Raw genomic sequence first — 14,075 nt, 5'->3', positions numbered from 1 at the left:
ATTAAACTTTTCATATGCAATACAGTACTAACTATAGTCATATCTTACAGATGCTGTAGAGACTTTTTATTAACAGAAGTGCCATGCTACCTGCATTTTGTTGAAACCCATCACAATTTGACAAATTATTGATGCCACCTCCATATGAATTATTTCCCACATTATCAAATGTTTGGGAATTTAAGTCCTATTTTTAAAAATCTATGAAAAGAATTAATATTGCTAGAAGTTTAAAAAGTGAAACTGTAAGTAACTCAACTTTTAAAAATTATGGGACAAATGTAAAAGCCAGCAAAGACCACATATCCTAGAAAGAGGTGAAACTGCTGCCCTCTAACTCAGGGTATAGGATTGTAAGCCAACAAACAGAAGCGTCATTGACCAGCAAGATCCCCAAATTAATTAATTCTCTGAAAATTTTCTCACACATTTCTCAACATGTTGCAAGTCACCCAAGTAAACATATAGCAGAAGTTACATTTTCCCGCAAAAATCAATTAATTCTGTGGGCAGTGTGCCCTCCTGTGGTGCTGTTACCTTGTGCTGTCCCTTATAGGAACTTGTCCAACACTCACTTGCACTATTATTTCCTAGATTTCTGATTCTGTCACACAGCATTTTAATATTCTATAACACAAGCCCTACAATCTCATTCTTATTTCAAATAATAAACATAGCAACTAGCCTGGTTGTTGTGGTTGAATGGTTGAGTCTCCACCCATGAACCAGATGGACTTGGTTTGAATCTTGGACAGGGCCCATGCCAGAATTTCAGGCTAGATTCCCTTAAGGGGCTTGTAGGAGGCAGCCAATAAATCATTACCTGTCCACTTTGATGTTACCTTCTCTCTTTGTCTGCCCTTCTTCTATGAAATCAATAAATAACACACTTATCAAAATAAATAAATATAGTAAATAAGTTATTATTGCCAAGTTTTGCTAGGTAGTATAGTAACTTTTCAATTCCCCTCCACCAAACCCAATCTTCAAAGGTAAGGCAAAACTGCTAGAATCTGCAGATTGTAGGTTAGTGGAAAACAAATGCATGCACGGAGAAATAAAAAAATTCATAAGAGCTCAAATAAGGAAGAGGGATCTGCTGTGTAAAATTAAGAAGAAAAGGAAGAGCAGATGACTGCTCCTGAGAATCCTTCCTCCTCATCTTTCCCCAGAAAAAGGCCCGGGGAAACAATGACTAAAGAGGATTAGAGAGGCTGGAATCCCTGCTTTTGCTAAAAATGAGCCAGGCAATAAGCAGGAAATAGCTACTTCTCTGCCATGGGCAAGTTCTAAAACATTGGACTGACCCTTTTGATGTTGCTCAGCCACTTAGCATTGGCCCTGGAAAGAAGAGGTCATAGGTTCATTCACTGTCAGGACACATGCCTGGGTTGTGGGCTCCATCCCTGGTTTGTGGGCAGTGTGCAAGTGACACAAAACCAATGATTCCCTCTCATCATTGATGTTTCTATCTCCCTCTCCATTCTTCTCTGAAATCAATAAAAATATATTAAAAAACAACAGAATTTCAGCTGTTACCACATACTGTATTTTCAACACTATGATGGATACCTAATCAATGCAATTAGATAGGTGAAAGAAGAAATCTTCTAAGAGTAAAGAGGATAGAAAGCTATCATAATTAATATTATTAGCTCAACATGATTGCATAATTAGAAATTTTCCTGAAATCTATAATTCATGAAGTTAGGAAGAAATAAGATCAGTGAATTTCCTCTAAACAATAAAAAATAGGAAAGAAAATTTAAAGTCCATTTTATATGATCAGAAACTGAAATTCCTGAAAATAAATCTAATAAAAGTCATATGATTCTGTGTATATAAAGTATTAAACACTATTGAAAGAAAAGAAAGAACTATGAGTCCTATAAATGGGAATATTCCATGTTCATAATTTGAAAGACATTATATGGAAATATGTCCATTCTCACCAAACAGACCAATACCATAAATAAGATTCAAAGCTTAAAAAATGTGAGTGCATATACATGTGTCTGTAATTGAGAAATTGGTTTATAAATGTGTGTCTGACTAGGACTCTTAGAAGATGTTTTTGTCAATAATGGAGATACAGATCACACACTAAGAATGAATTAGTACTAGTATTGTAGGCATTATCACCTCAATTACTTTCATATCTACATAGCACACATATAACTGCTTCCAAGTTGTGGGGGAGAATATTTGTGTAAATGAAGAGATAAACTGTCATAAGAACAGGGTATAAAGGTCTGAGAAGATATATCTCAGCTTTTCTTTCCTTCAAGCAATGACCTTGAGTTTATGTTAAATATCTTAAACTAGGCAGCTGCAGGGGATTTAGAATCTCAGTAAATCACAATTTCATTCTTTACTCTTCACCTACTACCTAAAACTATTGATGGACTTAAAAGGCCATTGGCAGGTTATTATCTTATGAGGCTGGAGCCCTCAGGAATAGGATTAGTGCCCTTATGAAGGAGACTCCAGAAAGCTCCCTCACCTCTCCTCATTGATAAAGACTGAAGTAGAAGACAGCTGTGTATAAAACAGGAAACAGGCCTTGCCCAGAAATTGAATCAGCCAGCATCTTGACCTTGGACTTCTCAGCCCCCAGAACTGTGAGAAATATATTGATGTTTGTTTGTTTGTTTGTTTGTTTGTTTTTAATATTTTATTTATTTTTTACAGAGATGAAGGGAGAGGGATAGAGAGCTAGAAACATCGATGAGAGGGAAACATCGACCAGCTGCCTCCTGCACACCTCCCACCGGGGATGTGCCCGAAACCAATTACATGCCCTTGACCGGAATCGAACCTGGGACCCTTAAGTCCGAAGAGCGACGCTCTATCCACCAAGCCAAACCGGTTTTGGCAATATATTGATGTTTTAAACCACACAGTCTGTAGTCTTTTTTGTTTGTTTGTTTTTCATTGTTACTGTTTATTATTTATAAATTTGTAAATTTTTTTTAATTTAAATTCTTTTTTTAAAAATTTCTTTATTGATTAAGGTGTCACATATTTTGATATAAAAGTACAAATAGGCTAAGACAATGTCCTTAGTAGCCATCCATATATCTTCTGTAGTGAAGTAACTACTCAAGTCCTCTAAATTGTACAAGGATCATTGGATTTTTAGTCTTATTTTGAATTGTAAGAGTTCTTTGGATGCAAATTCTTTTTTTAAAAAAATATATTTTATTGATTTTTTACAGAGAGGAAGAGAGAGGGATAGAGAGTTAGAAACATCGATCAGCTGCCTCTTGCACACCCCCTACTGGGGATGTGCCCGCAACCAAGGTACATGCCCTTCACCGGAATCGAACCCGGGACCCTTGAGTCCACAGGCCGATGCTCTATCCACTGAGCCAAACCGGTTTCGGCTGGATGCAAATTCTTTATGAGATGTATGTATTCTAAATATTTTTCTTTCTATCAATGGGTTACCTTTTGTTTTATTGAAACATTTAACAAGTGAAACAAAGCCTAGTAAGTGTGGGGATGATGGGCAGGGAATTTCAGCTTGTCTATCTGAGCATGTCCCCTCCACACACACAAACATATGCATGCACACACAGCAGCTCTCCTGTGGCTCAGATTCCATAGTCCTTTCCTGGTTCCTGCAGAATGGAGGAGCCAGAGGAGAAGCAACCTGTCAGGGTCTTGGCTTGCAGTGACCTGATTTGTGGTCCAGAATGTCAGCATTGTCAACTGCCACTCATCTCATCTATACTTAGGGTTCTGCCACCCCAACTTGAGGATGGCCAGACCACCTGGAGGTTACTGAAAGGAAGTTAGGGGCTGGGACTATCAACTGGATTTCTTGGAGCAGGGCCCCCACTTGTAGCTAGATGCTGGAACCAGGGACAGTACCTAACCTGTGAAACTTGGCAGCGACCTACCCTGGACCACAGGTTCATTGCCCCTGAGCTAGATTTCAGAGATGCACATTGTCTTCCATGGCTCCGCTGGGATCCAGGGACTAACTTCAGCTTGATATACTCAATATTTTCCAGTAGATGGACTTGGACATATAATAAAATATTTTTCAAAAAAAGAAACCAAGCACCTTAGCTGATTTTTCTCAGTGGATAGAGCATTGGATTGTGGCCTGAGTTAGTCTAGGATGTGTTTCAGGTCAAGGGCACTTACCTGGGATCCTGGCTCCTCCCAGGCCAGGATCCTGGTTAGGGCCCATGCTGGAGGTAACCAATTTCTCTAAAATCAATAAATTTTGAAAAATAAAATGAACAATGATCTCAATCATAACTAACTTACTTAGACAAGCTGATTGGTCCAGAGGTGCATATACAGACTATTAATAAATAAACCAATCTCTCTCTCTCTCTCTCTCTCTCTCTCTCTCTCTCTCTCTCTCTCTCCAGGGATGCAGTTAATGGAAGTATTGCTGGTTCATCTTTATTTCTGATAGTCTCCCATTGTGTCCAGTGCTATTTCTTGGTAGCCTTAGAGTTGTTCAGATCAACTTCAAAGTTTTCAAATGTAGCTTCGAAATGGAAAGTTTTATAGCAAATAAGACCTTTACAAGGAATTTCTTAATTAATTGACACATTTGTATTTCAGGTTAATGTGTGTGAAGATACATACATGCATATATTATGTTGAACATTTTAGGTAGTTTGTGATTTTCATAATTGCACAAAAAATAGAGAAATCTTTTTTATGACCTAAAACAAATCCAGTAACAATATGGTAGTAAAATAAAAAATAATCAAGTAATTTATTATAACAAATATCAATATATTACAAGTGCTCTAATCACAGATATTTTAAATATTGATGTCATTTCAATTAATTAGGAAATCTACTTGTTTGCTTGGAGAAGATCCAAGCACTCCAGTAGGTAAATTGAAGATATTTGTATAATAGAATGTAGATATGAAGGTATTTACTCTAAATTCCATACTCACCAGAGTCTCCTATGAGTGGACCCACCTCTGGAAGTTCTGTGGATATCAGGGTCAATAGGAACTCTCTGAGCTCACCTGGCAGCTCCAACCTTAGTCAGTCTACTCTGGAGAAGAAGTGAAGTGGCCCTTGCACACATGGCCCATTTATATGATTCCACTCACCTAAAGCCACACCCACGTGCTGGCATAGGCTTAAGTTTTCAAAAGAAAGTGACCAGCCTGAATAGATTACACAGATCTTACTAAGATGGCTAATTAGGTTTACAAAGGATAGAAAACAACACTCTGTGGCTGACACCCTAACAGAATGTAAATGTGTTTTATGGTAAGAAGCATGAAACTTTCCAATATGCAACACCTTTTCATAAATTATAGTTGCCATCTTATAGAGGCTGTAGAAAATCATTTTAAATAGAGGTACCATGCTGCCTCTATTTCGTTGAAACCTATCACAATTTAACAAATCATGTGATAGGTTTCATGTCTTCAGAAAGTGGATGGGTGGGGATGGGAAGATATTAAAGAACTTGTATGCATATATGCATAACCCATGGACACAGAATGTGGGGTGCTGAAGGCCTGAGGAGGGTAGAGAGAGTGGGCTAGGAAGAGTCAAGGGGGGGGAGGGATATCCATGTAAGCAAATAGAGAAAAAGTTTCATTTTTCAGCAAAAATCCAATAATTCTGTGAGAGGCTGCCCCCATATAATTGAACAAAAAAACAGAGGAATCTCTTTTTAGGCCTAAAAAGTCTAGTAGCAATGTGGTACTAAAATAAAATTTAAAAAATTATCAAATATCTTATTATAACAAAAATATTACAATTGCTCTAATCACAGATAATTTAAATATTGATGTCATTTCAGTTTACTAGGAAATCAACTTGTCTACTTAGAGAAGATCCAAGCACGCCAATAGGTAAATTGAAAGCATTTGTGAGCATGAAGATCTTTACTCTAAATCCATATGCCACAGAGTCTACTAGGAGTGATCTCACCTCTGTAAGTTCTGGCAGCTCCAAATGTGGTCAGTCTACCCTGGAGAAGTGGCCTCTGGAGAGATGTAGCTTTTATAGGATCCCATCCAGGTAAGGCTACACCCACTTGCTGAGATTGGCTTATGTTTTCAGGGCAGGGGAGGGTAGGTGGGTGGGAAGAGATTAAAGAACTTGTTTGCGCCGAAACCGGTTTGGCTCAGTGGATAGAGCGTTGGTCTGCGGACTGAAAGGTCCCAGGTTTGATTCCGGTCAAGGGCATGTACATTGGTTGCGGGCACATCCCTGGTGGGGGGTGTGCAGGAGGCAGCTGGTCGATGTATCTCTCTCATCGATGTTTCTAGCTCTCTATCCCTCTCCCTTTCTCTCTGTGAAAAATCAATAAAATATATTTAAAAAAAAAAAAGAACTTGTTTGCATATTTACATAACCCATGGACATGAACAATAGGATGTTGAGAGTCTGAGGAGGATAGTGGAGGCATGCTAGAAGGTGTCAATGGTGGGAAAAGGAGACATATGTAATACTTGCAACAATAAAGAATTATTTTTAAAATGATATCAATAATAAAGTAATCCATAAATTAAATAAGGAAGTGACATGGCTAATCAGGTTACACAGATGGTTGGGTAGGTTTACAATGTATAGAAAGCAACATATGGGCCCCTGACTGGTATGGCTGAGTGGATAGAGTGTTGGCCTGGGGATTGAAGGGCTCCCCTTGTATTCTGGCCAAGGGCACATGTCAAGGTTTCAAGCTTGGTCTCCAGCAGGGGACATGCAGGAGACAGGAGACAGGCGATCAATAATTGTCTCCCATCATTGATATTGCTGTGAAAGGAAGAAAGAAAGAAAGAAAAAAAGAAAGAAAGAAAGAAAGAAAGAAAGAAAGAAAGAAAGAAAGAAAGAAAGAAAGAAAGAAAGAAAGAAAGAAGGAAGGAAGGAAGGAAGGAAGGAAGGAAGGAAGGAAGGAAGGAAGGAAGGAAGGAAGGAAGGAAGAAAGAAAGAAAGAAAGAAAGAAAGAAAGAAAGAAAGAAAGAAAGAAAGAAAGAAAGAAAGAAAGAAAGGGAGAAAGAAAGGAAAGAAAGGGAGAAAGGAAAGAAAAGAAAGGGAGAAAGGAAAGAAAAGAAAAGAAGGAAGACAACACTTGGGGGCATACACCCTAACAGAATATAAATGTGCTTTGCAGTAAGATGCTTGAAACTTTCAAATATGCAATACAGTATTATTAACTATAGACACCCTATTTTAGATGCTATAGAAAATTATTTTTAAAATATACTTTTATTTATTTCAGAGAGGAATGGAGAGGGAGAGGGAGAGAGAAACATCTATGATGAGAGAGTCATTGATTGGCTGCCTCCTGCAAGGCCCACAAAGGGGATCCAGCTCACAACCTCATCATGGGCCTGACCAGTAATTGAACCCTGACCTCTTGCTTCATAGGTCAATGTTCAACCATTGAGCCATACCGGCCAGGCAAAATAAATCTCACTTTCTAAAAATTATTGAAAAAAATTATAAATCCATCAAAGCCACATACACGATAAAGAAGTGAAGTACCTGCCCTCTTACTCAATGTATAGGATTGTAAATGAATGTAAGGGTCACTGACCAGCAAATGATCGCAAAATCAATTTTCTGGGAAAATTATCTCAGACATTCCTCAATATGTTGCATGTCACCTATGGAAGCATATAGAGAAAGAAGTTTCATTTTTCAGCAAAAATCAAATAATTCTGTGAGAGGCTGCATTGCTGTAGTGCTGTTACATGGTGCTGTCCCTTACAGGGACTAGTCCAACAATCACTTGCACTACTGTTTCCTGGATTATTGATTATGTGACACAGAATTTTAAAATTCTATAATCCTGCAATCTCATTACTACCTAACTAATAAGTATAGTAACTAGCCTGGCTGGTGTGACTCACTAGTTGAGCTTTGACCCATGAACCAAGAGGTCAGGGTTTGATTCCAGGTCAGGGCACATGCCTGGCATTAAGGTTTGATCCCCGGTAGAGGGATTAGAAGAAACAGCTGATCGATGATTATCTCTCATCATTGATGTGTGTGTGTCTCTTTCTTCCTTTCTCTGAAATTAATAAGAAAACATATTTACAAAAATAAATATAGTAAGTAAGCCATCATAGGATATCAAATAAGAAAGGAATCTCAGGTTCAGTCTTCTGCTCTTTGTTTTCTTCTTCAGTTGTACACAGATTCCTCTTCCTTATTTGAGCTGTTATGATTTTTTTATTTCTCTGCATGCATTCATCTTTTCTACTGACCTATAATCTTCAGATTCTTGGAGATTTTTCTTACCATTGCAAACTGGGTGTGGGGAAGGAGAATTGAGAAGTTACTCTGGTACCCAGCAAAACTTAGTTATGATGGTTTAATTACTATAATTATTGATTTATTATTTATTTTTATAAATTTATTTTTTATTGATTTCAGAGAGAGGACGAAAAATGGTGAATGAGATAGAAACATCTATAATAAGAGAGAATCATGGATGGGCTGTGTCCTACAAGCCCCTTACTGAGGACCAAGCCAGCATGTCAGGTCTGTGGCCTAACCAGGATTTGAACTGTGACCATGGGCAGCCTGCCCACAGAATTATTTGATTTTTGCTTAAAAATGAAACTTCTTCCTCTATATGCTTGTGTAGATCACTTGCAACATGTTGAGGAATGTCTGAGATAATTTTTCCAGAATGAATTTTAGGATCATGGTTGGTCAATGACCCTTACCTTAATTTACAATCCTATTCATTAAGAGGGCAGGTACTTCAACTCTTTCTAGGAAATGTGGGCTTTGATGGATTTAGCATTCATTTTTCAATGAATTTTAAAAGGTGAGTTTCATTTAGATTTTCATGTTTCAACTTTCTAGGAAAGTTAGATTATTTTCATTTCATCTATTTATAAAAATCAGACCTAAATTCCCAAACATTTCATAATTTAGGGAAACAACTTACATGGCAGGGGAATCAGTAATTATGTTAAATTGTGATAAGTGCCAACAAAATACAGGTAACATGGCACCTCTGTTAAACATAACTTTCTACAGCATCTATAAGATGGTGACTATAGTTAATAATACTATATTTGAAAGTTTCAGGCATCTTACTGAAAAATACATTGGCATTCTGTTAGGATGAAAGCCCCCAAGTGTTGTTTTCTGTGTGTTGTAAACCAATCAGCCATCTTACTACTATCTGTAATCTATTTACCTTCAGGCTGGTTACTTCCTTTTGAAGACATAATCCAATGTCAGCAAGTGGGTGTGGCCTTACCTGGGTGGAATCATATAAAAGGCACATCTGTGCAGAGGCCACTTCACTTCTTCTCCAGGGTAGACTGACTGAAGTTGGAGCTGCCAGTTGAGCACAGAGATTTCCTATTGACACTGATAGCGACAGAACTTCCACAGGTGGGATCATTCTTAGGACACACTGGTGAGTATGGAATTTAGAGTAAATTTCTTTTTTTTTTCTTTTGAAATAAATATCTTCATGCCTTCTTTCTCTTATTACAAATATTTTCAATTTACCTGTTGGAGTGCTTATATTTTCTCTAAGTAGACAAGTAGATTTCCTTGTTAATTGAAATGACATCAATATCTGTGATTAGAGCAATTGTAATATATGGATATTTGTTGCAGTAAGCTATCTGATTATTTTTTTATTTTAGTTCCATATTGCTACTAGATGTTTTAGTTCTTAAAAGAGATTTCTCTAGTTTTTGTGCAATTATGAAAATCATAAACACCTAAAATATTCAACATGCTATATGCATACTAGTGTCTTCATATACCTTAACCTAAAAAGTGTTCAATTAGTTAGAAAAACCGTGCAAAAGTCCTATTTGCTATATATTTTTTAAGGCTCATGTGTCCAGTTTCTGATTTTTTTTCCCCTTAACAGGCACATTTTTATTTTTAAGTACATTTTTATTGATTTCAGAGGAGAGGGAGAGAGAAATAGAAAGATCGATGAGAAAGATACATTTGTTGGCTGCCTCCTGCATGCCCACTGGTGGGAATCAAGCCCACAACTCAGTCATGTGCCCTGACCTCCTGGTTCAGAGGTTAATGCTCATCCACTGAGCCATGCTGGCCTGGCTAATTAGTGTTCCAAAGGGAAAGGGGGAAATAATCCCAGTGGGGAAACGAACCAACCAATCAAAACAACCAGCAAGTAAAACCCAAAATAAATCTCCTAGGCCCTTTTGGTCCTGAATCTTATTCGTGTTGGCTTCCTGAGCAGGACTGAGAAATTTAAACAGCCATCCCAGAGATGAGAGGAGTTCTAGATCAGAGGGAAAGACTCAATGAGCACTGAAGGGAAGGACCTATATTCAAATACATGTCCAAATAAAGTCAGATGTAGAAGCAGGAATGGGAGTAAAATGTGGAAATATTTGCCAAGTGGATTTGGTTTAAAATCTATGCCAAGGGTTAGAGAAGTAAATAGATTATTCTTGGAAATTAATCTAATCAATGAAGTGACTGTCTGTCTTCCACACTACAGCAACCTAATTAGGGTGGAGCTTCAGGGATCCCCGTATCACTGTGTCTCAAAAGCCAAATTCATTCTGTTTGCAGACATTGGAAATTGGCTGGAAAACTCAGAAGGTTACAGCAGCCTTTGGGTACAAGAGCCCAGAAAACACAGAACTCCTGACCCAACTGGGTGGGTTTTCCTATGAGATCAATTATACAATCTTAAGGTGAGCACACACTTGTAAGTATATGAGTTCTCACTTCTTTCCTTAATATACATAAACTAGAAGCCCGGTGCACGAATTCGTGCACGGTGGGGTCCCTTGCCCTGGCCAGCGATTGAGGCCTATGGGGGTGCCAGGCGGCCCGGGGGAGGGACCCCGGGAGGTTGGCTGGTTGGCCCTCCCAATCTGGGCCATGGTGAAGGTCGGCCAGCCATGGGGAGGGACTGCGGGAGGTTGGCCTAGCAGCCCCACCCCACCCCCATCAAAGCCTGTGGGGAGGGACCATGGAAGGTTGGCCAGCCAGTGAGGGGGGGCCACAGGAAGTTGGCTGGCCGGCCCCCTGATCAGGGCTGATTGGGGGGCTGGCTTGCCAGGGAAAGGGGGAGGGGCCATAGGAGGTTGGCTGGCTAGGGTGAGGGGCCACAGGGGGTTGGCTGGCCAGGGGGAGGGGCCATGGGAGGTTGGCTGTGGGAGCACACTGACTACCGGGGGCAGCTCCTGCATTGAGTGTCTGCCCCCTGGTGGTCAGTGTGCCTCATAGCAACTGGTCAACCAGTAATTTGGTCATAACGGTCGCTTAGGCTTTTATATAAAAAGATAAATGCATATATAGTAATTTAATTTGTCGGTAGGCTTAAGATTCTCTTAAGAAAATGCACTTTGCCTAGTTAATAAAAATTATGTAATTACTTATAGTTTACACTTGAGTGATAGAATATTAATCTCTTATTGCTTTGACATTTACATATTTTTTTTTTATGTTATGTTCCTTGTGCATACAAATTGGGATACCGGGAGGGAATATTCTATATTTCCAGTACTTTTATAATTGCATAAAACCTAAAGCTTAATTGGAAAAACTTGTTGTAGAACAGCAAAAATGACAGATGCTTAAGGATGAAGGAAAGTTAACCAAATAAAATTGTAAATATTCCATAATTCTTATTCACTCATTGGCAGTTGAAGGGAGAATCAATATTGTTCATTAGAAAGCATTCATTCCCCTGCACTCCAGGTAATCTATAAATTCACCATTTACTCCAGGTTCAAGATTCACTCATACAAAAAAACCACAGTGGAATGCAAGTCTCCTTAGCTTGTTTCATTTTATGTAAATTCTGTACCTTCTGTCACAGAAATCTGAGCTGCACTTAGAAGGTGACCACACTCAAGGCACTAGAGAGCAACAGTCCTCTGCCTTTTCCACATTTCTCTTTTCATTTTAATTTTTTTCTTCTTCCCAGGGCTTTTCTCTTACACTGAGCCTTGAGGAGCCAGTTGTTATATTGGTGAGATCTGGCAAAAGGCAGGCTAGAGTGAAAGTTAACATGACTATTTTGAACAGTACAAATGTATTGTATGGAAAGTAAACATAAATTTTGCTTCATAGGTAGGCAGGTCATTTTTTTTTTATTTTGTTAAGGCAATTTAATTGTATGAAGGACATTTTCCAAGTGAGTTGTGATTTTCTTATTCATTCTTCTATTTCTCCTCAGAAATATAGAACACACACTGCAAAACTTCCAAAATAGCTCATCTGCTAAGTCTTAAGTTTGAAGACTTTTGAGTTTCTGCTGTGGTGTTTGCATAACCCACACCTTGTAAGTGGCCCAAAGTCCTCGAAATGGCATTGAATAATGTCCAAGGCCAATGGCCTAAGGAAGACATTGTGATGTTACTGGACCTCCTGAAGAATAATCTGCCATCCAATGACAACCATGCATTCAAAACAACCCAGTCACATATGGACTGGGGAAAAGTAGCTTTTAAAGGTTATTCTGGAGAAATGTGCAAACTCAAGTGGTTAGAGATTTCTAGGAAGATAAGAAAGTATCGGACTTTGACAGAATTAGTTTTGGAAGCTAAGGAACATGTTAAAAATTCTAACAAAAGCAAAAAACTCAAGAAACATCCAGACATGCCCAAGCAGCCCCTGACTCCTTACCTTCGCTTCTTCAAGGAGAATCGGCTTGAGTATTCCCAAATGCACCCCAAACTCAAGAACCAGGAACTGACCAAGGTCATGTCTGAGAAATACAAGGAGCTCCCAGAGGAGAGGAGGCTGAAATATATGGAAGATTTCCAGAAGGAGAAACAGGAGTTTCAGGAGAAACTGGCTCAGTTCAGGAAAGACCACCCTGAGACCGAGCAGAACTCCAAGACATCTGTTGTCCCCAAAAGGAGCCCAAGCAGAGCCCCCAAGAAGTTTCAGGGACATGGGAAAGAACTGAAGTCTTCCCCAGAAAATGATTTTCCAAAAAAGATAAAATTCCGTGGAGAGCCCAAGAAGCCCCCCATGAACGAATACCAGAAGTTCCACCAGGATTTGTGGTCCAGTAGGGAGCTGCAAGGCCTGCCCCTGAGGGAGCGCATGGTGGAGATTAGCAGACGCTGGCAGCGCGTCCCAAGGAGCCAGAGGGAGCATTATAAGCAGCAGGCTGAGGAGCTGCAGAAACAGTACAAGGTGGACCTGGAGCACTGGCTCAAGAGTCTGTCTCCTGAAGAGTATGCTGCCTACAGAGAGAGAGCCTCTGGGAAGCGTAAGATCATGAACATGCGTGGAGGCCCGGACCCCAAGATCATCAGGACACATGTGCAATCTCCATCAGCAAGGACTCGGCAAGAAGGGCTTGCACAGAACCAGGGGCAGGCTCCCGGGATGGCATCTTCAGAGACTAATGGGGACCAGTCTCATGCGTCACGGGGTTCTGAAGAAAAGAAGGAGCATGAGGAAAAAGCAGAAAGCAGCAGCTCCTCAGACTCCAGCAGTAGCGATGAAGATGACAGCAGCTGCAGCTCATCTTCCTCAGGGGAGACCTCTGACTCAGACTCCAACTGAGCTTTGTTCATTCCTAGATGGTGGGACAGAGAACTTCCCAACAGAAGTCTTTGGCATCTGTGTAAACTGAAGGGCTCTTCTCCCTGTCCCTTTTTATTGCTTTACTTCTGATTTCCTTTCCCCTCTCCTCAGTACAGAGTAGCACAGATTGGGAAGCAGGGAATTGGGACAGTACTCTCAATATCAGGTCCACACACCTGAGAAGAGAGGTTCCTGCTGGGAGAAAAAATATATCAGAGCCTTTATTGGGTCCCCCTACACCATCAGTACCACTCCCCCTAGGTCCCTCAAGCAATGAATGAACTTGAAACAGTGAGATGATTGCGCAGCTGTGAAGAGCAGAATGCACTAGACTGCGTATTCTGAAGAAAGAAGTTTTGCTGTCCTCATTTTCTGTCTGCCAGAGGTCGTCTGGGGCCACCATGAGCCTGTGACTCCTACATTCTCTGCAAGAACTGCACATCTGGACTCTTACACTCATCTGGTGTGAGAAAGGAGTTGGCCATTCTTAATGTGAGAGTGGGCAGCATCATGTAGCAGGCAATATTTATATATGGATATTTAAATCTGACATTTCT

General features: G+C 39.8%; 1 protein-coding gene across 1 annotated transcript; it reads left to right on the top strand.

The window, feature by feature from the left end:
• Positions 1–12,282: 12,282 nt before the first annotated feature.
• LOC307109644 (upstream-binding factor 1-like protein 1) lies at positions 12,283–13,497 on the top strand (the record flags this gene model as incomplete). The annotated part of the gene is made up of 1 exon (XM_079788466.1): positions 12,283–13,497. One exon carries the CDS (start codon positions 12,283–12,285, stop codon positions 13,495–13,497), a length of 1,215 nt encoding a protein of 404 aa, XP_079644592.1.
• Positions 13,498–14,075: the final 578 nt, after the last annotated feature.

The sequence above is a fragment of the Cnephaeus nilssonii genome (genome assembly GCF_951640355.1).
Source record: "Cnephaeus nilssonii genome assembly, chromosome: 13".
In the NCBI taxonomy this organism is placed as follows: Eukaryota; Metazoa; Chordata; class Mammalia; order Chiroptera; family Vespertilionidae; genus Cnephaeus; species Cnephaeus nilssonii.
The sequence above is the reverse complement of the archived record's forward strand: the minus strand, read 5'-3'. Positions and strand labels throughout refer to the sequence as shown.